This window comes from Cervus elaphus, chromosome 5 (assembly GCF_910594005.1).
Source record: "Cervus elaphus chromosome 5, mCerEla1.1, whole genome shotgun sequence".
Taxonomy (NCBI): domain Eukaryota; kingdom Metazoa; phylum Chordata; class Mammalia; order Artiodactyla; family Cervidae; genus Cervus; species Cervus elaphus.
The window spans coordinates 120,042,852-120,069,673 of record NC_057819.1 but is presented as its reverse complement, the minus strand read 5'-3'; the positions used below and the strand labels follow the sequence as shown (position 1 = coordinate 120,069,673).

The following is a 26,822-nucleotide window of genomic DNA, read 5'->3' as shown; positions in this document are numbered from 1 at the left end:
TTTTTTTAAAAAAAAAAAAAAAAAACACACATTAACTACAGAGAAAAAGAATTCTCTCCTTTATCATAAAATGTTTTCCTTCCTCCCACACCACCAGCCAAGTAACCTTTACCTGCAACTTTAACACTGATGATCTGGCTGTGCAGTAAAATTAAATGCAGAAGGCTAGCTGGCCACTGACCCAGTGGGCTGGACTGCACTTATGTTCTCACTTTAGTGGTGACAGTGGAACGCAAAACTCTGTCAAGGAAGAACGTGAACTCCTGAAGGACAGCCAAGTGGTGTCTTTAGCTGTCAGTCCAGGGCAGGGGCTACTTACATGGTTTCTGTCCTGGGACAGCAACAATATTCTAAGACTTTTCATGCTTGAGCTTCTATCCAAAATGTCAATTGCTTTGTCAAGATCATCTTGATTCTTCAGCAGGATGGAGAGCTGTGACACATGACACAGAAAAAGGAAATCATATAAAATATGTCTTTAGTCTGCAAAAATAAGCAAAACAAACAAAAACTAAAAATAAATTTGGAGAAAAACAATCTCAATGCATACTCTGGAGTCCTCAAAGACCTAACTGAAGCCATAGAGATATTTTCTCTTTTTTTTCATTTAAGTGTAAAATTTAATAATTTTTAGGAAAATGACAGAGTTGTGCAACCATCACCACAATTCAATTTTAAAACATTTTCACCACTTTAAAAAGATCTCTTGTGCCCATTCACAGTCACTCCTCTTTTCTACCTCTCACCCCAGGCAACCACTAATCTACTTTCTGTCTCTAGAGATTTGCATTTCCTGGACATTTCATATAAATGAAATCACACAATTCATATATATTTGATTCAATTCATAGTCTTTTGCATCCAACTTCTTTCACTTTGCTTAGTATTTTTGAGTTCATCCATGCTGTAGCACATTAGTACTTTATTTCAAGATATTTTCTGAGAAGAGCTTCCTCTCCCAAAATACTCTCTACTCCAAAGCATCAAGTCCCAAACAGTTTTAGCCCCCATATTTCTTCCCAACTCCAGCAGTAGAAGCCGTGTCCCACCCTACTCTGTGCTGACGTTAACAAAATAAGCAGAAAAGGCTGAGGAGGAGGAGGGGGGCGGGCTGAGGATGAAAACATTACTCAAGTAAGAACACAAATTTAGACCACATAGAAGGGTTTAATATCTTAATGTTTAAAGGTTAAAAACAAAATCCATAACTAGAACCAAAAATGACTTCTCTGTTTTCATTCCATTGAAGTATTAAAGAGAAGATTCTCGAGGATATAGATAAATCTTACTCACTATTCACTATTAAAAAGCAGAAGATACTGAGTTCAGTTCAGTTGCTTAGTCTTGTCCGACTCTTTGCAATCCCATGAACCACAGCATGCCAGGCCTTCCTATCCATCATCAACTGCCGGAGTCTACCCAAACCCATGTCCATTGAGTCGGTGATGCCATCCAACCATCTCATTCTCTATCGTCCCCTTCTCCTCCTGCCCTCAATCTTTCCCAGCATCAGGGTCTTTTCCAATGAGTCAGCTCTTCACATCAGGTGGCCAAAATACTGGAGTTTCAGCTTCAACATCAATCCTTCCAATGAACACCCAGGACTGATCTCCTTTAGGATGGACTGGATGGATCTCTTTGCAGTCCAAGGGACTCTCAAGAGTCTTCTCCAACACCACAGTTCAAAAGCATCAATTCTTCTGTGCTCAGCTTTCTTTACAGTCCAACTCTCACATCCATACATGACTACTGGAAAAACCATAGCCTTGACTAGACGAACCTTGTTGACAAAGTAATGTCTCTGCTTTTTAATATGCTGTCTAGGTTGGTCACAACTTTCCTTCCTAGGAGTAAGCATCTTTTAATTTCATGGCTGCAATCACCATCTGCAGTGATTTTGGAGCCCCAAAAAATAAAGTCAGCCACTGTTTTCACTGTTTCCCCATCTATTTGCCATGAAGTGATGGGACCGGATGCCATGATCTTAGTTTTCTGTAATATTATGAGTACTTAGTATTAAAAGATGCAGAAGTATGCTATGCCTTAAGACCTAAATAATGTCAGATCTTACACATCTGTGGCAAACACAAAGCAAAAATCCAATTAATTTCTGCAGTTCCCAATTTATAATACAAGGAAATGAGAACTCTAAATCCTAGGCCAGGAAATAACAAATAGTAAAAAACAGTATTTAAAATAAAAGCTCAAAAAAAAAATAAATAAAATAAAAGCTCAAAACCACCCATGGAATGGGATGAAATTCTACAGATCATATCACATTAAAGAATTCATTTCTGACTAATATATAAAGTAAGGATAAATAAGGGCTAGTGTTGGGTGGAGATACAAGAAGATAAAGAAATTACTGGAGTATGTTTTAACTTAAAAAAAAAAGCTACAATTTTGCAAATGTATGATAAGGATCTAGTATCCAGAATATGTGAAGAACTCTTACAACTCAACAAAAGGAGGACAAGCAATCCAGTTTTTTAAATGGGCAAAGGATTTGAATATATATTTGTTCAAAGAAAAATAAATAAATGACTATAAGTACCTGAAAAGATAATATCATTAGTCATTAGGGAAATGAAAATTAAAACCACAATAAAATATCACTTCATACGTACTAGGATGGCTATAATTTTTTTAAAAAAGGAAAAAAAAAAAAAAAGAATCACAAGTACTGGTGAGAATGTGGAGAAACTGCAACCCTCATATATTGCTAGTAAGAATGTAAAGTGGTACCAGTCAATATGAGATAATTGGGCAATTCCTCAAAAAGTTAGATACAGAGTTTCTACAAGACCCACAATTCCACTCTTAGGTATATTTTAGAGGATTGAAAACAGCTGCTCATATAAAACTGGTACATAAATGTTCATAGCAGCATTATTTATGACAGCCAAAAGTGGAAAAACTCATGTCCATCAAGAGGTGAATGAAGGGATACACAAAATGTATATACCCATATCATGGAATATTATTCAGCCATACAAAGGAATGAAGTCCAATACATGCTACAATATAGATGAGCCTTGAATACAGGCTCAGTGAAAGAAGCCAAATACAAAAGGCAACATACTGTGTGATTCCTAATACATAAAATGTTCAAAATAGGCAAATCCAGAAAGATGCAAAGTAAATAAGTAGTTGCCCGGGGCTAGGAAGTGGAGGGGAAATGGGAAGTTACTGCTAATGAGTATAGGGTTTCTCTTTGGGGTGATAAAAAGGTTCTGGAATCATGTACTGACAGTTAACACAACTCTGAATATACTAAAAATCACTGAATTGTACAGTTTAAAAACATAAATTTAAAAATAAAAGGGTAAGTGATATGGTAGGTGAATTATATCTCAAAAAAGCTATTTTAACAAAAATATAAACATAAATAAAATCAAAGATTTTTCATTTGTGGCTCACAAGTCCTGACAAGGCAGGGTTTAGAGAGCAAAGAAAAACAGGTTGAGAGAGTTGAAATTAATAAGATATAAATTAGTCAACTCTTACTCACTGACATTAGCAGAGTATGGAAAAACATGCATGATTTAATATAATAACAATTATGGGAATTCCCTGGCAGCCTAGTGGTTAGGATTCTGGGCTTTCACTGACATGGCCTGGGTTCAATCCCTGGTCTGGGAAATGAGGTCAAAAAACAAAAATGGAAACAACAACAACAGTAAAAAAGTGATGAAAAATAAATGCTCAAATACATTAGTCTTCACTGACTCTTAAAAAATATATTTGGTTTAGAATCAATATCTGCATAAACATTTGAATAAAGGAATGCCCAACATTCTGGGCAGTCACTTCCTTGGCAAAAGAGTTTGAAAATGGATTTTGGGACATACGGAATTCTTAATGGAAATATTAATGGAAAGAGAAATAAGTAGTACTAAATCATCCAGAAAAATATTTCCTAACTAAAGAACACCTTCTTGAATGCTGACTGGCTGGGTGATTTTAGCCTCGTTTTCTCATACAGTCATGGATGTTTGAACTGTTCTATGGATTTTTCACTTATATTTTGGGGGTTCTCATACCCTGTATTTAAAATGTGTTAGTTTACATACTTTGAAATGCTTACATCTGTTTTATTTATTAACCATAGTGTTAGTGATTTTCTAAATTTGTTGTATTTCTAAAATTTACCCAAAAGCAAAAGATCAGATGGTCTTATTCTTGTTAGCTATATGGCAGCATATACCCAACTGGGGAGCTCAGTGGTAAAGAATTTGCCTGCAATGCAGAAGACTCACGTTCGACCCCTGAGTCAGGAAGATTCCCTGCAGGAGGGCATAGCAACCTGCCTGGAGAATTCCATGGACAGAGGAGCCTGGCGGGCTACAGTCTGTGGGATCACAAAGAGTCGGACACGACTGAAGTGACTGAGCAAGCATGCATACCCAACTGTGGCTGTACATTTTGTTTAAAGGCCAGAAAGTTTTTAGCCAACGAATCTCAGCTCCCATGGATTTCAGCCCCAGAGTTCGGAGGAAATTCTTAACTTTTCAACCACTAAAATAAAACTACATAGGAAAGACCTCTCAAAGAGCCATGAGGTTGCCCAGCTTTCCTGTCTATTCCCCTCAACTTAGTTCCCTCAAGGAGCAAGCTTTTTTTTTTAAAGCCTTTATTTTCAAGTAAGGGATGAATCAATCCTTAATTCTTTTTTTTCTTAAGATTTTAATTTATTTTATTTTTTGGCTGCGACAGGTCTTCATTGCTTTCTCTAGTTGCAGCAGGCAGGTTTCTCATTGCAAGGGCTTCTCTTGTTGTAGAGCATGGGCTCTAGGTATGCAGGCTTCCACAGTTGCAGCACATGGGCTCAGCAGTTATAGCTTCTGGGCTCTAGACTATAGGCTCAGTAGCTGTGACACACAGGCTTAGTTGCTCCGCAGCATGTGGGATCTTCACAGACCAAGGATCGAACCCATGTCCCCTGCATTGGCAGATGGATTCTTAACCACTAGACCACCAGGTAAGCCCCTCAAAGTGCAGGCTTTTTACTGGGCACAAACACATTGCCTTTCAGACTAATGCAAAGCACCAACCCAAGCAGACTACAGCCTCTAGTACCTTCCTTGGAGCTGGGAAAGCAGCCATGTAACTGACATTCAAAAGAATTCCTTCCTGGGTGATGTTCAAAGTATGTATAAATAAGGACCATTGGGTGGGGTTAGGAGGAGTAAGCAATTAAAGAAATGATTAGAGTAGGTGCTAATGTTTGACACCAGCTACAATCAGAAGCGAAACTCTGAGAAGAATCCAACATTTATGACTGTCAGTAGAGGACCTACCCACCAGTTTTCCCCACATCCCCAGCCCTGCTGAATCCTCTGCTATAGTAAGGCAACGCTAAGCGCTGACCCTGATCCCCGTACCTGACCCCACCATGGAGTTATTAGAGCTACTGGCCTAGAATGAGCAGAGGGAATGGAAATGGCGGTGCAACCTTCCACACAGTAAAAAAGAAAAATCCCAAAATTATTGGAATTAAGAAAAGAGGCTCCAGAAAATGAAAACCTGCAGATGACATTAGAAGAACAAACTAAGAGATCCTCAGTTAAGCAGAGAGAAGGTGGGTAGGCAAGGTGCGCCCCACATCCCCAGGCCATCTGACTTCCGCACCTCGTTGTTCATGTAATGTAGATCCAGAGGCTGCCCAAACACTGCTGTCACCTTGTGCTCCACATCTTCGTATCTCACAGGCCGGCTGAATGCTATAATTCTGAGACAGAACAGAAGCAAGGTTAACTGTACATTTTAAATGCAGGGTTTAGAAGGTATAACTCCTGAGTGATATTTTCCTTTCTTTTCAAGAGTTCTTTTTATTTTTCATACAGCTTGCCTTTCTCTGTATTTTTTTTTTTCTCTTATCTGCCTTTATCTTTTCACCCTTTCTCTGAGCATCTCTCAGGTTTTCCAATAGTACCCACAGGCAGTATTCAATCTCAATCATTGTTCTACCACTTCAGCTCAGATCTTTCAGTCAATGACAGTTCAGTATCACCGCAGGACACCTGGGTTTAAAAACTATGTTCCAAATATTCCTATTAGGAAGAAAACCTGGAGACTGGAACCGCAGTCCTGAAAACATGGTCTTAACTCCCAAATGACTCACATCCAGGACTTGAAAAGGTCTTTTCTACTGTTCATTTTTGAGATGCCACAGGAATCTCAATGCATAAATAAGGACCATTGGGTGGGGTTAGGAGGAGTAAGCGATTAAAGAAATGATTAGAGTAGGTTAGATTATCCTAAGAATTGACATTTCCCACCACCGAGTCACAGGAATTCCCCTTGAGTTGGTTATACGCCTGATCAGTTTTCTTAACCAGTGACACATGTGTGCCTGTAAGTAGTGTTGATATTGATGCTTTTCCAGAGAGACTCACTAGTCTGTTCAAAGAACAATTTCTATAAATATTAACACATGGTAGAGTAGGAACATGTTCAAAGAGGTCTTAAAATAACTTGTCATTACATATCACAACAAAATTTACAAGTGGGCATAGATGAAACTAGGTTGGCAAAATGTTGATAATGCTGAAGCTGGATGACAGATCCTTGGAGGCCCAGTTTCACATTCTCTACTTTTGTGTGTGTTTGACATTTTTTAAATAAAAAGTTTTAATGTATTAGGGTTACTGGGGATAGTCAACAATGTTTGACATTTAAAAGTGACCATATCATATGGGTCCAACCCAATACTTTAAAACTTATTTAAAGCAAAAATAAACAAAGAGATAAACAGAATACAAAAAAGAAACTCATATGTATACTACATATGTACATGTATATAAGAAAATGTAGAAATAAAAAAATGTTGGCATAGGGAAGGTCTTCCTAATAAGCATTATATAAAATTACATAAAATACAGAAGCCAAAAGGAAGAAGACAAATTTGACAGCAACAATTTAAACTGCTGATGGCTGCATCTTTTAAATTCGTCTGAAGTCTGAGAGGGTGATGCCTCCTACTTGCTTTTTCCTCAGATTGCTTTGGCAATTTAGCCTTCTGTGGTTCCAAATGAATTTTAGGATTATTTGTTCTAGTTCTGTGAAAAATGTCATGGGTAATTTGATAGGTAAGCCATTGGATTTTCATGAAATCTGGCTGACTGAAATCAGTGGGCACCATGAAAGTCATTATATCTAGAACAGAGCTGTTCAATACAGTAGCCACTAGCCACATGTGGCTATTTAAATTTAAATTGATTAAATTTAAAATCAGCTCTTTAAGTCCCATCAGCACATTCAAGTACTCACTAGATACACGTAGCTAGTGACTAGTATACTGGAGAACAAGCTATAAGTCACCCCTCTTCATACCCAGGTCTACACCTGCAGATCAAAAATATCTGGAAAAAAAAATTTCCAGAAAGTTCCAAAAAAGCAGAACTTGAATATGCCCCATGCTGGCAACTATTTACATGGCAATTACATTGTCTTAGGTTTATAAGTAATCTAGAGATGATTTAAAATACACAAAGATGTACGTAGGTTATATGCAAAGACTACACCATTTCATCTAAAAGATTTGCGCATCTGAGGAGTCTGATATCCACAGGGGGCCCTGGAACCAATTTCCTCGGCTACCAAGGGATTTCTGCAGAACGTTTCTATTAGAGCCGAAGTTCTACTGAACAACGTTGATAGGCTATTAGTATAATCCTTCATACAAAGCCTAATATCTCAGGAAGATAATTTCTCTATAACTTTTCCTTCACCTGTCACTACCTTCATTTCTGAAAATTATATTGCTGAATATATTAATTTATATTCACCAGGAAGTCCATCCATATTGTAATCCTTATATTATCCCCCCTCAAATCAACCATCCCAAGCATTTATCAGGTGCTATCTTTGAAAAAAAGAGAGAGAAAAAATTAAGTGCTACCTAGATATGGGTTATCTAGATATGAGTGCTTGATGGATTCTTTTGAGAGAATACCTTTCTTTTTTTTTTTTTGAGAATACCTTTCTATTAATTCTTTTGTAAATAAGGAATTACTAAATTCCATAATTAATTACATATCCCCTTCATCAGGACTTCAGCAATGGTTCAAAAGGGGTCTGCCTTTCTGAATAAAATACCAGATCACTCAGATATCCTTAACACAGTCAGAAAAAGATCAGGCTCAGAGATAAATTCTCCTGCATTTGGCCTGGTGATGAACCATTTAAAACTTCCAAAACCATTTAAAAGCAGCCCAAAAGTCTGATCAAGGTTAAGAAACCAGGACTCTCAGGTTAGTTAAGATCTAAGCTGCCACCGTCACCTTAAATAACTGGCATTTTCAGGCTAGTACTTCAAAGATGGGTCTAACACCCAGCACAACCATCCCCACCAGTTCAAAAGGCAGGCCCCTTTAGAACTGTGGCCGAGGTCCTGATGAACGGGATATGATTTACTATAAGGAATAAATAGAAAGGTATTCTCTCAAAAGAATCCATCAAACACCCATATCTAGATAACTCATATCTAGGTAGCACTTCACTTTCTCTCTCTTTTTTAAAGACAGCACCTGATTAATGCTTGGGATGGTTGATTTGAGATGGGGAGGGAATACAAGGATTATAATATGGATGGATTTCCTGGTGGATATGAACTAATACATTCAACAATATAATTTCCAAGGAGGGAGATCTTAGTCTACAGTCCTCTTCTGCCCTCCTGAGGCTAAGAGGGAGGAAAGTTCAGAGTCTGATGCCCACCCATCCAAACCAAAGGGAAAGTCAGCCCACCAGGGGGGAAAAGTCACTACTTCTTTCCTCTTTTCTGTAAATTCTAAGTCTATAAGAGCCTACATCATTTAAATAGATCCTATTCCTAGTCCTGTAAAAAGTAAAGAAAGCCCACAGAAACATTTTCAACCAAATCTTTAAGATACAACATACATGAAACCAGAGCTGTCTGGCAGAGCAGCTTGAACATGGCTCTGCTGCACAGCCTTTATAAAGTCCTCAATTCCACACACAGTACACGAACAGCGAAACACCACGGCTCCAGAAAACAGCTCCATAAAAAGAGCATGCAGTTCTCAAAACCTTGATACCAACACTGCTGCTCAGGGCTTCAAAAGGCCATTCCTGCCTGACCACCTTAAATATTTGTGGTTTCGATCTGGCAGCATCTCTGAAACTAAACACACACACTTTCTCAGTGTAAGTCCGCTCACTGTAACTACATACCACTTAGTGAACAGGAATTCAGGAGAGCGTAACTGCGTAATTAGGCTCCAACACAATCAAGTCTTTGATTTAGTATCTACTTCTGAAAACTCTGGCTGCTCTGAGTTTGGCAATCCCTCCAAAATCCAGTCTGGTCAGAAGTGTGAAAAGCAGCAACAATGAAGTGACAATTTAACTTCCCTGCTACTGGCAGGTCCTAAAACAAACAGCTGGGGACAGAGCTCAGAAAACCTTCCTCCCTCCCGGCCTGGAACAGCCCTAGAATTTACCTAGCAGCAGCAGGCCCTGGCTCTGCAGACCACCCTTTGCACAATGTTTCCACCTCTGACCAACTTGCAGGCTTCTGAATGTATCTTTTTAAGGGAAAGCGGAGCCACAGATCTCTAGAGCTCCAGAGCTAGTTTCAGAGAGGGCTGAAAGATGCCAGCAGCAGACAACTTCCAGGACAAAAACGTTTGAAGGCACTTAAGGTCCTCTGGGGGCTTCCCCAGTGGCTCAGCAGTAAAGAACCCGCCTGCAATGCAGGAGCCGAAATAGATGTGGGTTCGATCTCTGGGTCAGGAAGATCCCCTGGAGAAGGAAATGGCAACCCACTCCAGTATTCTTGCCTGGAGAATCCCGTGGACAGAGGAGCCTGGAGGGCTACAGTCCACGGGGTCGCAGAGAGTTGGACACAACTGAAGAGACCGAGGACGCATGCAAGGTCTTCTGGTGACTGGTAAAGCAGGAGGATCTTACGCTCACAGTGTTCTTTGCCCTCCAAATGCTCATAGCAAAGGAAAAAGGGCAGGGCAGTTATCAACAAGGGAGAAAGGCAAAGAGCAAGAAACAGATATTGAAAAGCATGCTTGTGCGTATACATGCCACACACATGCACACAAAGTGTCCCAAATATCCCCTGACCAGAGTTCTATATGCTTTCTTAAAGATTTTCCTTAAAATAACTTGAGAAATTAAGTGAAGTTATATTTTTCTCCACTGAGAACTTCTATCTTGACTTCCTACAAAAACCTTAATATTGACAATGGAAAAAGGATACAAGGGTTTTGTAACAGTACTTTCACTTCCCCAAGGTAAGACACAGAATGCAGACTGACAACTCTCTCTTTTTCTGTCCTCAAATGAGCTGAAATCTTTCACAACTGAGGGACTTAATGTAGCTTCCCATGACCTAGAGACATTTTAAAGAAACTTCCAATTCACCCAACATGACCCCTGATGCGGACAAAACCAGGGACACTCTTTCAGGACAGGAATGGCAGCACGTCACAGGAGAAGCCTCCTCTCTCTCTGATGCCCACAGCTGGCACAGGGTCAGCGTGTCTGGAAGCTATGACTCAGTGGAGCTGGAGCTCTGACTTCCTCCCCTAGCACAATGATGGACCTCACAGCAGCAGAACAAGAGCAGAAGGGTAAAACATTAGCAGTTGACGCTTTAAGACCAGAAACAAGGTTCAGTCAATATGCCAAACCAAGGATGAAACATTCCCCCTTTATGCCCCATCAACCCCATTACCCGGCCAGGGACCCCACAGGAATCACTCCAGGGAGATGGCTCCCACAAGCTGCACGCTTTCTGAGAAATGGGGCACCCATTACACATCCACTCATCAGAAGACAGACTTACCGCCTCTCCCCATTGTGCTCAAACTTGATTCTGACGTCACTCTGCCAAAGAAAGGATAGACAGGTTAGCGGGTTTTCTAGCCTGTGTCACTCCTGCCCCACCCAGGTAGCCTCAGGCAGTCCTTCAGCAACATTAGGCAGCATCCCTGAAGGCTCCTGTTGAAGCTTCTCTGCCCTGATGGGCACTCCTGTCACTGAGTTCTAACCTCCGGGGCAACAAAGCTCTTGGGACAAGAACCCTCGGGGGTGCCCAGCCCAGGAGCTCTGCTCTGACATGTCATCTCTAAGTTCACAAGCTCTATTTCCACAACTGGCTCTGGAGCTGCTCCCACTATGTCACCACCTCCGGGCCAGGATACCGTTCCTTCTTGGCTGACGTAACTAAACAGAAAAAGAACTCTTCATAGTGATAATTCTAGCTATACAACCACAACAAAGTTACTTACCCTCTGTAACTCTTAGTTCTTCCATCTGCAGAATAGGGCTAAATATACCTAACTCACAGAGTTGTTATGAGAACTAAATAAGAAAATGTAAGTTAATACATAGTAGACATGCAATAAATGGTTGCCACTGGTACCAATGATTTCCACTATCCTATCACGGCTGCCCTAAGTGGGAGTAGAGTGGCACCCTGGACAAATACCTCATAAATGTCCCCAGTTTTAGCCTAGATGACCATCAGGGCACCCTATAAGCTCTGGGAGAACAGGGATCATGCCTCTCTTAATTCCGTAGCTCCAGGGACAAGCAAACGTAATGGTATGTAATCTTTGTGCTTAACAATATTTGTTAAATGAATTCATTGATTGAAAAACAGAGTTGAGTATAAGTATCAGAAACAAGAAAAAGAAGGAGTGTTAGAAGGTTAAGGAACAAATCAGGGAGGAAGAGATACTATAAAGATCAAATAAATAACTTGAGGGAGTTAGAAATGACAGGAAAAGAGAAGAGATATTATAGAAGAACAGGTACAAAGGAAAAAGAAAACTAAAATTGTCAGGAAACCAACAAGTAATAGAGATAAAGGTAAGAAAGAGTTCATAGTCAGTGAATGAAAATAATACTGAGACAGACAAAAGACTGTGGCTTTGAAGAAAGAAGAGGGTTTCAGGATATCTGAAGATGAAGAACATACAGCAGGCAGAGATGACAGAAAAAGGAGAAAGCTGAAAGGTAGGGTAGGTGTACAAAGGACTTCCCCTTCCCAAGAGATGGGAGGGCCAGAATTCTCTTCCAGTCAAATGAACCAGACTGATGATTCTAACTTACACTCTAAAAATTTACACTCTAAAGACTCTAATTACACTCTAAAAACCCCTAAAAGCTTTTGCTTATGTATATGATATCTACAAATATTTGCCTTATTAGAAATTAAAACTAAGAAAACTTAAATTTTATTCATCTAAAAATAATTAAAAACCATTATGTTAACATAAACACATTTTTAAAACTGTATGTTTTTTAAAAAGTGAAGTGAGATGGAGTTCCCTGGTGGCCTAGCGGTTAGGATTTGGCACTTTCACTGTGGAGGCACAGGTTCAACTCCTGGTCAGGGGACTATCGTCTGTGCCACGCAGTGTGGCCAAAATACCAGAAAAAAGAAAGAAAGAAAGAAAAAGTGAAGCAAGAGAGTAGGTACTCTTTAATGCATGGCTTCATAGGAGACAGCTGGATTCTCCTATCAGCTTCTGCTTTCAAACTGTTCTGATAACATGTGTCATATAGCCTCTGGAAAACTCTAGTGTACTTTTTAAGAGTATAAGGGTGAAAAGGCCAAAGAACATCTTAGTACTAGTATGAAAATAGTTTTAACCTGAGGGATGCCCAAAAGGTTCTTGGGAACCTGCTAGGGGTCCCAGAACACACCTTGAGAGTCACTGAATTAAAATATAAGTATAGCCTTTAACCCACTATTTTAAAGTCAAGGAAATGGAGGCTCAAAGAGCTTCATGCCCCCCAAAAATTCACATACTGAACAGTGGACAGCAAAACTCCCTGGAGTAACAGGCCTGCACTGTGATAGCTCTTCAAAATACAACCCTGATACAGCCCACTCATCCTTTGATTTCACATATGGACCACTTTATCCATTACCAATAATATGACAATAGCTGACATTTATAGAGCATTTACTATATACTAAGCCTTGTTCTAAGTATGTTACATGCATCAATTAAACTAACCCTCATAACAGGAACTCTTATGATCCCTATTTTACAGGAGAAACTGAGTTAGTGAAGTTAAATAAATTCTCTCAAGATCATAATGCTTTAAAAGAAGCCTAAATAGGCTACAACTTAAGTGTTACACAGGCAAGGGAGGTTTATTTTACTCACAGATGCAGGGCTTCAATGGGAACACTGAAAGAAAGAAACTATCACAGGATCTTCTGAAACCTCACTTTTCAGAACTCACGGAGGAGATGGGAGTAATAATCGAGTCAGCATCAGATCAGGGTGGCAACCTTGCGGCAAGCTATGGGGCCTGGGGAACCAGTAAGTGGAGGCTCTGGCTGAGGCTGTGCATGGTTGGAGGTGGAGAAGGTGGAATGGGAAGGCAGGGTGCCCCACCTGGTCTGCATTCTAGGTGAGAGAGACTGTGTGTGAGCGTGAGCGTACACATGCACACATGGAAAGATGTGGCACACTGCAGAGGAAGTGGTGCGGCTTCAAGGTTTCATGAGTGACAGCAGTTTTGCCACTGTCTTCCTTTTCTCCTCCCCTGAAGTTCCCATGGGAAGGGCCTTCCAAAGCACGGTGTCTGCGTCACGCTGCCACGCTCAGACATGCCACCTCCAGCTTCCCATACTGTCCAATTTCACACCAGCTCTGGAGGACCCCATGTGTCCACCACAGTTTGCAGTCCTGTCTGTCCCTACAGGTAGGGTGCCACTCCTTTCACCTAGAACATTATTACAGTTAAGTCCCCTACATACCAATAAGTTCCGTTCCAAGAGCACGTTCATAAGTTTGATTTGTTCAAGTCCAACAAAGTTAGCCTAGTTACCCAACTAACACAATCAGTTATATAGTCTGTACTGTAGTAGGTTTATAATACTTCTCACACAAATAATGTAAAAAACATAAAATATAAGACATTTTTAATCTTATAGTACAGTACCTCGAGAAGTACAGTAGCACCAGCTACATCACCGCTGCTTTTACACTTGTTTCTGCACATCGTGAGCTTGAAATAAAGATACTGTACTACTGTATACAGTACTGTATAGCACACAAAAGCACAACTGCATGTAGAGGGTTCACGCACGTGACAAGGTGCGCTAGGCATGTGAACTAACATGACTGAACATGGGAAGGCACATTCGCATCTGTCAAAGCTCACACCTTGAAGGTTCATATGTGGGGGACTTACGATATTAAGATGAACCTAGGAAAGAACTCCCTCCGTCCCTTTGTGGGACTAAAGGAACTAAATTTATTTCATGATGGGACATAATCCAAATGCTATTCGACGTGAATTCAGTCAGAAAGGGAATTAAACTTTTGCCTCAAACCACAAATCACTCCTACTCAAGACTAACCTAGCCTGTGATTAGCAAGCAGTGTAAACAAAGATGCCCAGTCTTCTGAGTCCTGTGTCTGATGTGGCTACGGCCTTTCCAGAGTAGGATGCAGGCCCGTGACTGGTTTCCATGTACCACATGGTGTGCCCAAATCTGCCAAGTTCCCAACCCTGGGTTTTCCCCTGTCAGGCTGACTAGAACAAGCCATGGACAAGAAAGTTCCGCTAAAGCTCACTAGATTCAATTCCTTCCTGCCAACCGTTCTCTGTGCCTCTATGAGGCATTTCGCACTGGTAGCTGTGTCCTCCTTGCCTCTGTGACTCTGTCTCAAGGCAGAGAACCTGCCACCACTCTAACCACTTCTGCTTCTTTGCTGGTTCCTCTTCCTCATGACTTCTCCCACCCCTCCCCTTAACACGTGACGGTGCCTCAAGGTTTGAACTTTTGGCCTCTGGATTTCTCTCCTTCTCCTCACATCTTCTCCTTGGTAGGAATTACAAAATCAGGTCACCTCTAAATAGAAGATTCCCAAATCTCTATGTCCAGCCCCATCTTCTCAAGCAAAACATCATCCATATGCCATGTAAACGAGGCAGGTAAGTCGTTTATAAGGAATGGAGCACTAGAGTCAAGTTGTCTGGCTTCAAACCCTGGCTCTATAACCTCCCTGTGGTAACCTTGAACATGACTCTCTGTGACCCAGTTTCCTCATCTGCAAAGTGAAAACAGTGACAATCTGTCATGCGGAATTATCAAAATAATTAAATGAAATAATTGGGGAAAGATATGAGAAGAGTACTTGACACACGTGTTCAAAAAATGATAATACAGGTCCATTCTTCTTTAGCCAAACCCTTGGAGCCAAAAGTGTTTCAGAACAGTGGTATGTGCTCTGTCTGTTAAGTGACGCCCCTCCAGGGGGAGGGTGTCAGGCGGCGCTCCCACGGCAGAGGCAGAACACACACAAACACTTCGTGCCCTCCTCTATACTGCTAAGCCTCTCTGGAAGTTAGTTTGGGGCTTTGTAGCTAGTTCTGACCGATAGCTGGGGACAAAGTTGAGCTCTGCACTCTCTTCCTTGGCAGCCACATGTTCCAGGTCAGAGGGGCCACCCTCAATCAGGGTCCTGACGTGGCCGTGGGGAACACTGTCGCCTCCTTCCCTGCATTGGACACGGCCGTACAGTCACTGAGGTTCAGGGTTTACCTGCTAACAGCAAAAATCAGTTTCTGTATTGAAAAGTATCAATATTCACAATAAGTGCAATAAATAAAGACTATAAATAGCCCCGTGTCCATTCAGGCCAAGTTTTGTTGCCAAATGAGTTTGCAAATTTTAAAATACATAAATTTGGTATTGGAAATTTGGAGTTGGAAATTTTAAAATACATAAATTTTAAAAAGCGCCTTTTAGTTGGCAGCACTCTTTGGATTTCAGAACTGCAAAAGCAATGCACACACATACCTGCGCACACAACCTCAGTCTTCCGCTATAATTGCAAACTCAACCTAGTTACGTGTCTGCATCAGCTACCCTCCCTAACTAATCCCCCTTCTCAATGGTGCAACTTATAATACTGGCTACAAGTTCAAACCTCTGAGCTCTGCTTGATTAGTTCCCTCTTTCCCCTTCTTCAGCAGATGGCAAGACCCCACTCTCCCCTCCAGAGACTCCCAGATGAGACTGCTTCCCATTCTCTCAGTTCTCACTCGCCTCGAGTTCCTTTCCCCTCCTCAACTCCTGAAGCAGCCTCTGCACTTCTCAGCTCCCTTCTTCCAGCACGTTCCACATGTCTCCAGTCTCAATCATCTTAGCCACCGCTTTCACCACATCCCTTCTTTATTCAAAAAGTAATCAGCGATACCCATGACCTATGGAATAAAGTCTAAGTTATTAACTATTATTCAAAGCCCCCTGGAACTTATGCTTACTTAGTTTAATCATCTCACATTGTTTGTTCTCAAAGGGAACCTCTCTCCAGCCAGATCGATGCCCACCCTATTTCCTGAAATATGCCATGTGCATTCCTTCCCCCAGGCCTTTAACAATGCAGTTTCCCACCCTGGAGTGCTGTACTTCCTCCTGACTAAACTCCTACACATCCTTCACTGCTTGCCTCCAGTGCCACCTTCTCCGGAAATGACTCTGTGACTCCTCTGGCCCAAGTTCACCTTTCACTTTCCTGGCCTCCTTTACCTCTCAGAATCTGTACCATGTATTTAGGCACAGTCACATCCTACCTTAGTTTCTTTTCTTCACATATTTCTCGTTTATAATAAGACTGCATGATTCCTAGCGTACAGGGAATATAACATATTTCTTTTGTCTAAGAAGCTTGAGTATAAGCTCATGTTGAACTGAATGGAGAGATGCCACAGCTGCTGAGAAAAAAGTACCAGTACAAAAATTCAGGTCTAGGTAGGTTCAAGTCCCCTGCTCACCAGAGCCAGTGTGGTGAAAGGAAGAGTAACAGCCACAGACAGAAGACAGCGCAGGCCTCCAGGCTGAGCTGCAACCTGGGAACGCCACAGGGACAACAGGAGTAATCAACAATACCAAACTTAAGTAGAAAAGACCTTCTCAAAGTCTGAACTCAACAACTGAACATGTAATCCAAGAAGATTCTCAAGAATTAAAAAAAAAAAAAAATCAAAGTGTTTATTAAACAAAGGTCTGTGAACCTGACCTTGCAAACGCCCCCATGAGCCAGCATCTCTGGCACCCTCTCTGGTTCTGCAGTGCTCCCATTCCCCCACATTGCTATGTACCTTTGCTGGCTCCCACATCTTTGGCACTGGAGTCCTTATTTTGCCAAAGATAGTAAATAAATGAGAAGAAAAGAGCATCAAAAATAATTTTATTTGTGTGACTCAGAGAAGTCCTAAGAGATCAGTGGAAGAGGTGACTATAAAGCGACCATCTTCCCTGCCCCAGTTCCTTCTCAGTCTCCAGTCCTAGCACTGCGCAAGGCATTCAGTGAGGATGTGAATAAATAAATCAATGATGAAATGGCATATTCATTATTTACTGCTACTTAATAAAATACCACAGAAAAGGAAGCTTCTTATGAAATAGAATATGAGACTTGTACACTGTGTTGTGTTTTATTTTCAAACTAGCCAGCCTATCTTATCAATAACGCTTGAAAGAAAAAGGAAGTCCTGAAGAGTCAGGTCTATCACAGTAAAAGCCAAAGACAGCCTGCTCAGTCCCTGACCCTGCTGGCAGCACAGCTCCTAGAATTCTCCCCCTTTAGAGCTGATACCAAGAGCCTGCCCTTCTAGTGCCTGCTATGAAGAAAACAACTTTTTTCATTCTCAAATACCAACTAGTGAACATCTCCGTTCAAGCCTCTACCTACCTCTGTGATAAGATTCAAGGAAAACAGGAATCTGTGGTAATAAGGATTCTATTTCTTCCTTCACTGGGATTTTCATATGTTAGGTTAGCTGCAGAAGTCTGCAAAGGACCATCTAATTGATAGTAATGTCAATCCAATAAAGGCAGAAAACCTTAACCTTTTCAGCTCCATGACAACAGAAGTGACGCAGTCACTACCGCTTTATACCCGTACCTTGTGTTCCAACGTATAAAGTGCTTTATATTCTGTCTATGAGCTCACAACTTCCAGAGGTAAACAGAAAAACTGAGGTTCAGAAAGGACATCAGACTTACACGTGGGAAAACTACTGTGACCAGGGGTCAGAAGGCCTGGGTTTGCTTCCTGGCTCTACTTAACACCTTTGCGTAAGCACCTTGAGAATTTTTAAAGCATAACACACATGCTGTTATTGTTGTTATCATTGTTAATTGTCGTTGTTGACAGCACTCTCCAAACTAAAATTCCATGTTAATGGATTATTAATGACTCAATGACTTCTGGGCCAGTGCTCCTTTCAGTACACTAAGCTGCCAACTTGGAGAAATAGACCTGTTGCTAAAGCACTGCAAGTGATGACTTCTAAAGGGTCTGCATATTATGGCCTACAGAGCCATCGTGGGCCCCAGTCACACCTAGGATGCGCCACACCGACCCAAAAACGTGCAGCCAGCTCTAACCAGGCGGCAGGCTCCCAGGGACCTAATGGGAAAGCACAAAGCGCACAGATCCTAACTCCTAGCCAACAGGTGGATAACCAAGCACGTCATGCCCCTGTGCTTCCATAGCTGCTCAGAATGCTTAGCTGTTCTCAAATCATTCTCTTTTTTCAATTAATCGCCTAGTTTGTTTACTCAGGGAAGAGGATGTCTGAAGTCTTGCCAAGCAGAGATATTAAATTAGGCTTTCGCGTTCTTCCAGGCCTCGGTCCCAAACAGTTCTGTCAGTGAAGCCCCAGCTCCCGCGGCATTCCTTGCTGTGCCAAGCCTGAGCCCCAGGAGGCTACGCCAACCTCAGCTCTACCTTTCTCACTCTGAAGCGCTGCTTGCCCCTACGAGCACCGATCTATCCCCAAACAAACCACCTTTCCTACTGGCCAAAATACTTGGTTTCTTTCATCCAGGACTCTGCAACCTGAATCTTTAGCCCAGTGTGACAATTCTTAGACCAATTTGGCATCTCTTAGCCATTTACATTAGGTTTTTGATCTTTCAGTCCTCTCTCCTCCTAAGCACGGACCTTCTGGTAGAAGAAGTGGTAATAAGAAAACTATTTATTCCTATCCTAGGCCCAAGCAAACAAAAACAAGAATTTCTAAAAAGGGAATTCACTTTGTAAACTGTAAAGTCCTACAGTAACAAACTATTAACATCTTGAGACTCTTAGGCTGAGCTCTTTTCATTATATCAGGCTGTAAACACTTTTCCCCTCAACTGCTCTCACTACCCCCATCTCACCCCAACTCACACTTCCTCGGAAATGCATTCACTAAGACTTTCTCTCTCCTTCTGCTTTCAGGATTTTGCTGAAGAATATTTCTCCTGGTCAGAAGCTGAACATCTGTTACACTTCCCAGAAGAGACCACTCTACAACCTTGACTTTATTAACAGCAGAAGCTAGTCTGATATTTTCGTTGTCCTTTTACCTAAAGTTAGCATAAAACTTTGAGCTTCAATTTCTAAACAGCCATGATAGTTCCACAGCTTCACATTGCCCCCAGAACCCCATGGCCCTGGATTAGACTATTAGATAGGTTTCCCACTGATGAGTTTATCACAATGTGTAGAAACCCATGAACTCATGACCTGTCCATGGAGGATGAATGTACACATCTCCAAGCGTGTACTCAGTTTCTTGCCCAACAAATCAAAAGTCCCTTATATAAAGTTGTGCTAAGACCATAGCCAATAGCCACATGTTGCTATTTAAATTTAAAATAATTAAAACTGAATAAAAATTTAAATTCAGTTCCTCAGTTGCTCAACAGCCACATATGGCCAGTGGCTACTACGCGGGGCAGCACAAACATAGACCATTTCTATCACCACAGAAATCTACTGTGCAGCAGTGGTACAGGCTGCGTATGAATATTGTTGTGAGAAATGGTAACAGAACACAGGTAACGAGTAACCAGTGCTCCCTACAAATCCACTAAGACAATGTGTCCAAGAAATGAACTCTATACACTTCGAGCACTGCAAGATTTAAAAGCACATTTCACCTTTAATGGGTAATTTTATTCCTTACCAAAAATTTCTTTTTCTCACTGGCCCCTGCACATGAGCCTGTTGTTACTGTGGGGCTGTTCAGAAGGGCTGAGCTGCTGCTGTTGTGCTTTTTCTTTAAAAACAAAAAAACTGAGGTTAATAATCTGTATCCTTCATGCTGCAGAAAAAGTCTGATGATATTCAAGTAAACTATGGATCCAAACAGCTAGTATTTCTTGTTAAGATTATTTCCTGATAGTAGTCAATCCTTTTCACAGCCTTCTACTTCTATAACCACGGCTTTCACTCCAAAAGCACAGCAGTAGGCACAGTAAAAGATCAGGATTTTCTAATAGTAGCTTTAGTATCCTCTAAGTAGGATTCCTAAACAGTAACAGACCACTTCACCCCTCAGCCGGGTTCTTTCGGGCCTTCCAACTCAAGAAAGCCTCCCCTTTTCACCTACTAACTGATATCCACGCTAACAGTCCCGTTTGGAGAAGGATCAGCTGACTGGGGCAGCATTAGCAAGCACACTCCACATAGGAAGACAGGAAGGAAAGTGAGGTCATTAGGCTCAAGCCTGGGGGAGGGGATTCACTTCTGGTAAAATGCTCCTTCCAAAAGCAGCTTTGAATAGAAATGTTACAGCAAGGGAGAACCCACACAATCAGAATAATGTATGAAAGCAGTACAAGAATGGGCCCTATTCTGTTGCTCCCCAGTTCTATAAGGTAACCACAAAAAATAAAAGCAGCTCTTTAAACTATTCCTTCCACTATAACTGAAACAAAAGGACTTGGGGTCCCCAGTTTTCCTAAGGGCAGGAAATACTCTGGGAGGCTACATCTAGCAGACCTCAGACAGAAAAAGTTCCAGCCCCTTCTACTTTCTCCAGGAACCAAGAGCACTTTTGAAGAACTGGTAGACAAGGTGCAGATGAGCAGAGGGAAGGTCAGCTGACAACCAAGAGAACCATCAAGGAGGAAATCATCAACCACACTGAGCACAACCCTCTGGTGCCCACTAGGAAGGCAGGCTCCCCCTCACTCACTCCTCTCTGCTGCCAAAGGACCCGGGAAACAAGGAGCTCAGCAAGACTGACCGGGAGAAGAAAGTTCTCCACAAAAGAGAAACTGCGTTCCTAACAAAGCACACAGCTCTCAGTAAAACAGGCACTCTCAACTACCTGAGTTAATGAGGGGAAACAGCTGTAAATAGCAGTAATAACAAAATCACTCATTCTTACCTTCAGAATATATGATGTTTTATTAAATACACTTCCCTTCCTAATTACATTGAAATAAACTAAAATCAATTAATTCCTCCTGAGAATATACTGTTTAAAGACCTTCTGAGGTGGAGATCAAGAGTCTGGATAAAATATTTGCCAAATGATCAGTAAAGGAAAAATTCTATGAGTACTGTCCCCATAACAAAGAAATTACTCTTATTCTCCATTTACAAGGTCAGATGCACAAGGCACTGGGACTCCAGATCATGACCCACACCTGGTGGGTATACATCACTTACCTACCATTCAACAGACTGAAAGGAAGGGGTCAACAGCATTTAAACCTGTATTAGAGTATCACTGGCTTCTCACATATTTCCCATCTGAAACCAACCCCCCAACAAAGTCAGTTAACAGCCACAGCTGCACACACCTGCCTATTTGGGTGACCCGTGTCTTTGCTCTTCATGGTCTCATATCCAGGCACCCGGGGACGTCGGCTCATCTGGAGGGCCACCAGGTCCTTCATGATCGAGTTCAATGCCTCCTGCTCGTCTGCAAAGAAAGAGAGCACATGGGCTAAGACACTTTAAAACGGACCACAAAAGAAAGTAGTTTCACAAGTTGTATGACTCACACGCAGGGAGTTCTGCCCAGGTGAAATGACAGATCCTGTAACTAAACGACATAAATTTGCTATCTGTGAAAAGAGGATAACTGAGATCAGACTATGGCAAATTGAATTTTAATGGATTCTAACAGTTCTCCAATCAGATTTCTGGCAGCAATATCTACCTATTCACTGGGAGCGAGAGAGGTATTCAAACAAACCAATTCTTCCAGTGCCAGAGAAACTCAACCAGGAAAAATAGATGAAAACTTGGAGTGAAGTGAAAAACAACACAGCACAGTGTAGCAGGGTACTGAGTAAAAAGATGAATTCACGGAGAACCAATTATGAGACAGAATCAGTCACAGACTTATCCTTCAAGTACTGTAGGAAAGCATATTTAAAAGGTACCAAACAAGATTGCTGCTTTAAACAGAAGTTGTTTCACAAGCCTAGCCTCTGAATGCCCCTTCCCAACTCTTTACAAGTTTATAGGCCTTCTGCTTCCCACGGGGAAGTCGAAAGGCAATTCTATTGTTTTTCTTCCCTAACCAAGCAAGCAGTGCATTGTCTCTGCCTTATTGGTATTACTTTTAATCCCCCTTTCTTGAAATAGCATAGAGCACTAGAGTTCTCATGTACTGAAGACAACTGGCCAAAACCGAGAACCTAAAACCAGGTCAATTCTACGTTTTGCCAAATTCTCCCAGGTCCTTCAAGAGATCCTTGTCCACTCAAATAGCAGTGGGAGGTTAAAAATAAACAGGTCTGTTGATCTGCAAAGGAACATTAGGAATGAGTTGTTATACTTGCTTTCGTGACAAGTGAGTCACTTACGGACTTGGGGCACACCTTAAAAGAAGCAAGCTCAAGACTCCACCCATAGAGTGTGCCTATCTTCTGCCCTTTATCACTGTCCCTTGAAAATATTCTAATACCCTGTGTAAAGGAAAGACCAGCATGGAGCATAGGAAGTCAATGGCATCATTCGCCTCTCCCCTTGTCCTGGACCAAATCTGCTCGGGTGCCCTACTTGCCCTCTGAGGAGGTGCAGGAAGGAAGGAGAAGGGTACCCATGAAGAGATCTCTGCCTGCTCAGAAAAGTAAAATTAGATTTAAGACTTGTAAGAAAAACACCATTAGAGTAGCTTCCTTTCTAATTCCACTTCAAAGTACATACAAAAGTACGAGTGATACAGTTGTAGTACAAAAAGAATGAAGTAAATGAGGTGACAAATGAGGACAAAGCAGGTATTTACACAAAGACACTTATTAAAAAATTAAAACTCATACATCCCATCAATTATTTTATATTTTCTCACAATTTACCTGTAGGCTCCTTAAAGAAAGAGAAATTGCTTGGTTTTTGTTTTTTAACCTCCAAACCAAGATTTTAAAACTAGAGTATAACACCTAAACTATAATGACTGGCTTATATACAAATAATATAAATATATGCATTTATATTGGAGAAGGAAATGGCAACCCACTCCAGTGTTCTTGCCCGGGAAATCCCATGGACAGAGGAGCCTGCTGGGCTACAGTCCAGGGGGTCGCAAAGAGTCGAACACGACTGAAGCGACTTAGCATACACACATGCACTGATGTTAAATTTAACATAAATAAGTATAAAATTATATATCATTAAATATTATATATGTATAAAATTATTGGACCAACTATAATAGTAAATAGGGGCTTCCCAGGTGGCTCAATGGTAAAGAATCCGTCTGCCAATGCAGGAGACGCAGGTTCAATCCGTGGGTCAGGAAGATCTCCTGGAGGAGAGCCTGGTGGGCTACAGTCCATGGGGTCTCAAACAGTCAGATACGACCGAGCGACACATGCACACACTTAACAGAAAACTAGGATCACTATGATTATGACTAGATGGCACGAGAGGGGTGTTTTCTGAGGAGCATCCCTTGATAGTCCTAACAGCAGAATGCATGTAATTTTCAATATCAAGGAAACCTGCCTTAGAACTGAGAATAGTTGTCTCAACTCAGATATTGAAACAAAATGGATGTGTATATTCATACACAGATACACACATGCTTTTCAAATCAAATCTGTGACAAGTATGATTAGAGAAATTGTTTCTAATTCTGTATAAGATGATGCTATTATAAGAGCTAGTTTATCAGGTTGACAAATTCTGTTTCCAGGAAGCTAACCAATTCCTGGCATTACTTAACGGATAAACTTGTTTGGTAGTTCCAGCACTGAGAACACACTGGAGGAATGGTTTGGCTCTATCTCCTGGAATCCAGGACAACTGACACAAGTGAAATATAGCTATAGAATCTGCTGTTTTGTCAGAGTTGCATACATTTCTAGAGGCAAACTGGTTCTTAAACTGATACTTCAAACTGAGGAGATGGATAAAGACGGGATGCACATCAAGTGGTTCTCTCAGGCATTTCTTCCTGGATTGGGATTTTAACTGAATTATCTGTGCTCCCATATGCATTCCTTTAAAAAAAAAAATTAACAAATAGCTTTCTTAGAGTGCAGCAGTTATATGGACCTTGGAGTCAGAAAGACTTGGGTTTTAAGGAGCCCTTAGACAAATCATTTATTCTCCCTAAACCTCAATTTCCTCATCTGTAAAATGTACATAATAAAAGTATCATTACACAGAGCTGCTGTGAGACTTAAGAGGGGGGAAAAAAAAAACCTTACAAATTATTCCTCATGGTACCTAATGCTGAAAAAATGCTGGCTATTATCATCAGTGGGGAAAAAAAGGTTAATGGGAAAAGACTCGAGGCCACAATCTATCCTAAACTTTATTTTAGAATTTTTATTAATCATTAACAATAGCCATTTACTGACTACCTATCATGTATTATACATTAAGACAGTTTCGAAAGATACTTTCAGGTACTCAAATTCTAGGGGTAAAAAGACAAACAACACACAAATACAAGGTTATGCAAATAAAGAGACCGAATTAGACAGGATACATAAACACATGTGTAAAAAAGTTTTTTTACAGCGTGAGTAGCAAGGGGTTATATAGATAATTTTACAGAATAAACATTTTTTCAAAAAAAGAAAGCTGTTCCAGCTATGGATGAGAGCTTTATAAATGAACTGAGGAGGAGAAGGGACATGAAAGCAAGTGAACAGCGGAGGAAAAGAAAAGAGGCTCAGGGACTGATGCCAGTGAATACTCATGTCAACAAGAAGAGTAGGAAGAAGATGTGTGAGCACAGAAGTCTTTAAGAGAACTATAAACAAACAAACAAAAAGTAACACCACAGACGCTAAGACCAAAGAAGAGCAAGGGCGGGCAGGTCCAATAGGGTAATAGAGGCAGAAACATCTTGACAGGGAATCAAGAAGCTGAAGATTAAAAGAAAATTGGAAGTAGTGGAAATCAATAATTCCTTTATGTACTTCACACGTGAACAAGTTGAGGCAGAGGTAAGAGTATGCTATAACCTTGAAAAGATTTCCAAAGGATGGAGGTGGTATGACACACCTCAAAGCTACCAGAAAGAAGCACAAAGGAAGAAGTTAATTCTAGAGATTAGGGGGTTAAAGATCTAGGGGTGAGGAATATTCATAGGGAAAAAAAAAAGAAGGGATCTATCAAACAGGGTTTACAATTCAGGCTTAAAAAGTGGAAGCTCTGTCAGCAGTCTCAAGCAGATAGCTATCCGTAATTATCCAGCAGTGAGTACTTTTTTCTTCTGATATCCTGACCTAAGGCGTGGGGGCTGCCAGGCAAACACACTCCTCGTTCATTAACCCCAGCAGGAAGTCACTCTTCCAGACTAAGCTATTACTTCTATCTAAAAGCAGGGTCTTAAGGCACTCCCACTTATGAATTCCCTTGGCTAAAACCCCAGAAAAGTTTCCAGAAGCAACATGTTGTTGGATAAACACTGTTGTCCTGCATGATGCCAGACACTCTTTTTCCCATACATACAACTCCCAAATTTAATCTCTGTTTTCATTTAAATGATTTCTTCATCCTGACAATGCTCTACTCTACCCAACTTTTGTCAGATCATCTGATCACACTGCTCAATCAGGAGATCCTGTTCTGATTCAGTGTCTGTGAGTCTGATTTTACTACCTTACTGTCCATGACATGTTACATACCCACACGGTTCTCCTCCACCCTGTCCATCTGGGCAAACATCATCTCCTAGTACAATAAGTATAAGCAAAAAGGTCTGATCCTCAATTCACAACAAACATTTTTCCTTTTCCCTTCAAGGCCCTGGTTGAAAACTTTGCTAGGTCGCAAAGTCAAATTCTGGGGTTTATTTTTCTGTTTCTGTGATACAACAGTCCTTCAATATTAGTTGATAACTCAAAATTTAAAAATACAAATTACAAAGTACGCTATTGCTTCCTCATAAGAATCCATATATCACCATCATATTTTATTTTAAGTTAATGAAATTAACCTTTGAGGCCTGAGGACTATAGATAATGTATGTCAATCTCAAAACTACAGAACTGATCTCTCCATCCAATGTATCTTTACAGTTTTGACAAGGTGTCTATAACACCACTTATTTGTTTATTGTTTCTGGTTCACCTTACCTAACTATAACTTCTTAAATACAGGATAAATAAATGTACAGGGACATGTACTGTATCTGACACAGAAGAGATGTTCAATAAAAGGGGCAAAGGAAAAATGGATAGCTTAGTCAGAACCAAGAAAACTGCTTCTTATCCTCTATGTATTTCACTAAATCATGCTCAGTTGGACTGATATTTACTTTTTATAAATGCCTAAAATTCAGTTTTAAAGCCAACCATAATTTTGTAAAACATCAGAAGTCTAGTTGTGACATAGCCATGTTGAGTCATTAATCTATGATCCCAATTTCAATTAAAAAACAGTTGCCAACTATTTAGATCTACACAGGCAGTCAGATTCTAGCCAAACTGAACTGAGATTAGTCTAACTGGGAGCTTCCAACAGCCTTGAAACAATTCTGACTTCAAATCAAGTTATCAAACCAGAACCACACCATCCTAATCCTACACTCAGTTCCCCTTCCTGTAATGT

At 40.9% G+C, this 26,822-nt stretch overlaps 1 protein-coding gene across 4 annotated transcripts in view; it reads right to left on the bottom strand.

Moving 5' to 3' along the window:
- Positions 1-26,822, bottom strand: part of MAP3K3 (mitogen-activated protein kinase kinase kinase 3) — a 59,162-nt gene that overhangs the window by 29,090 nt on the left and 3,250 nt on the right. For 2 of the 4 annotated variants that reach the window (XM_043904985.1, XM_043904984.1), the window contains exons 2-6: positions 21,605-21,726; positions 19,978-20,070; positions 10,826-10,866; positions 5,632-5,731; positions 320-433 (exon numbers count right to left, since the gene is read on the bottom strand). In XM_043904985.1, coding sequence (XP_043760920.1) covers positions 320-433; positions 5,632-5,731; positions 10,826-10,866; positions 19,978-20,070; positions 21,605-21,726 — 470 coding nt within the window. The remainder of the gene's footprint in view (positions 1-319; positions 434-5,631; positions 5,732-10,825; positions 10,867-19,977; positions 20,071-21,604; positions 21,727-26,822) is intronic. The other 2 variants (XM_043904987.1, XM_043904986.1) reach the window with 1 other exon arrangement.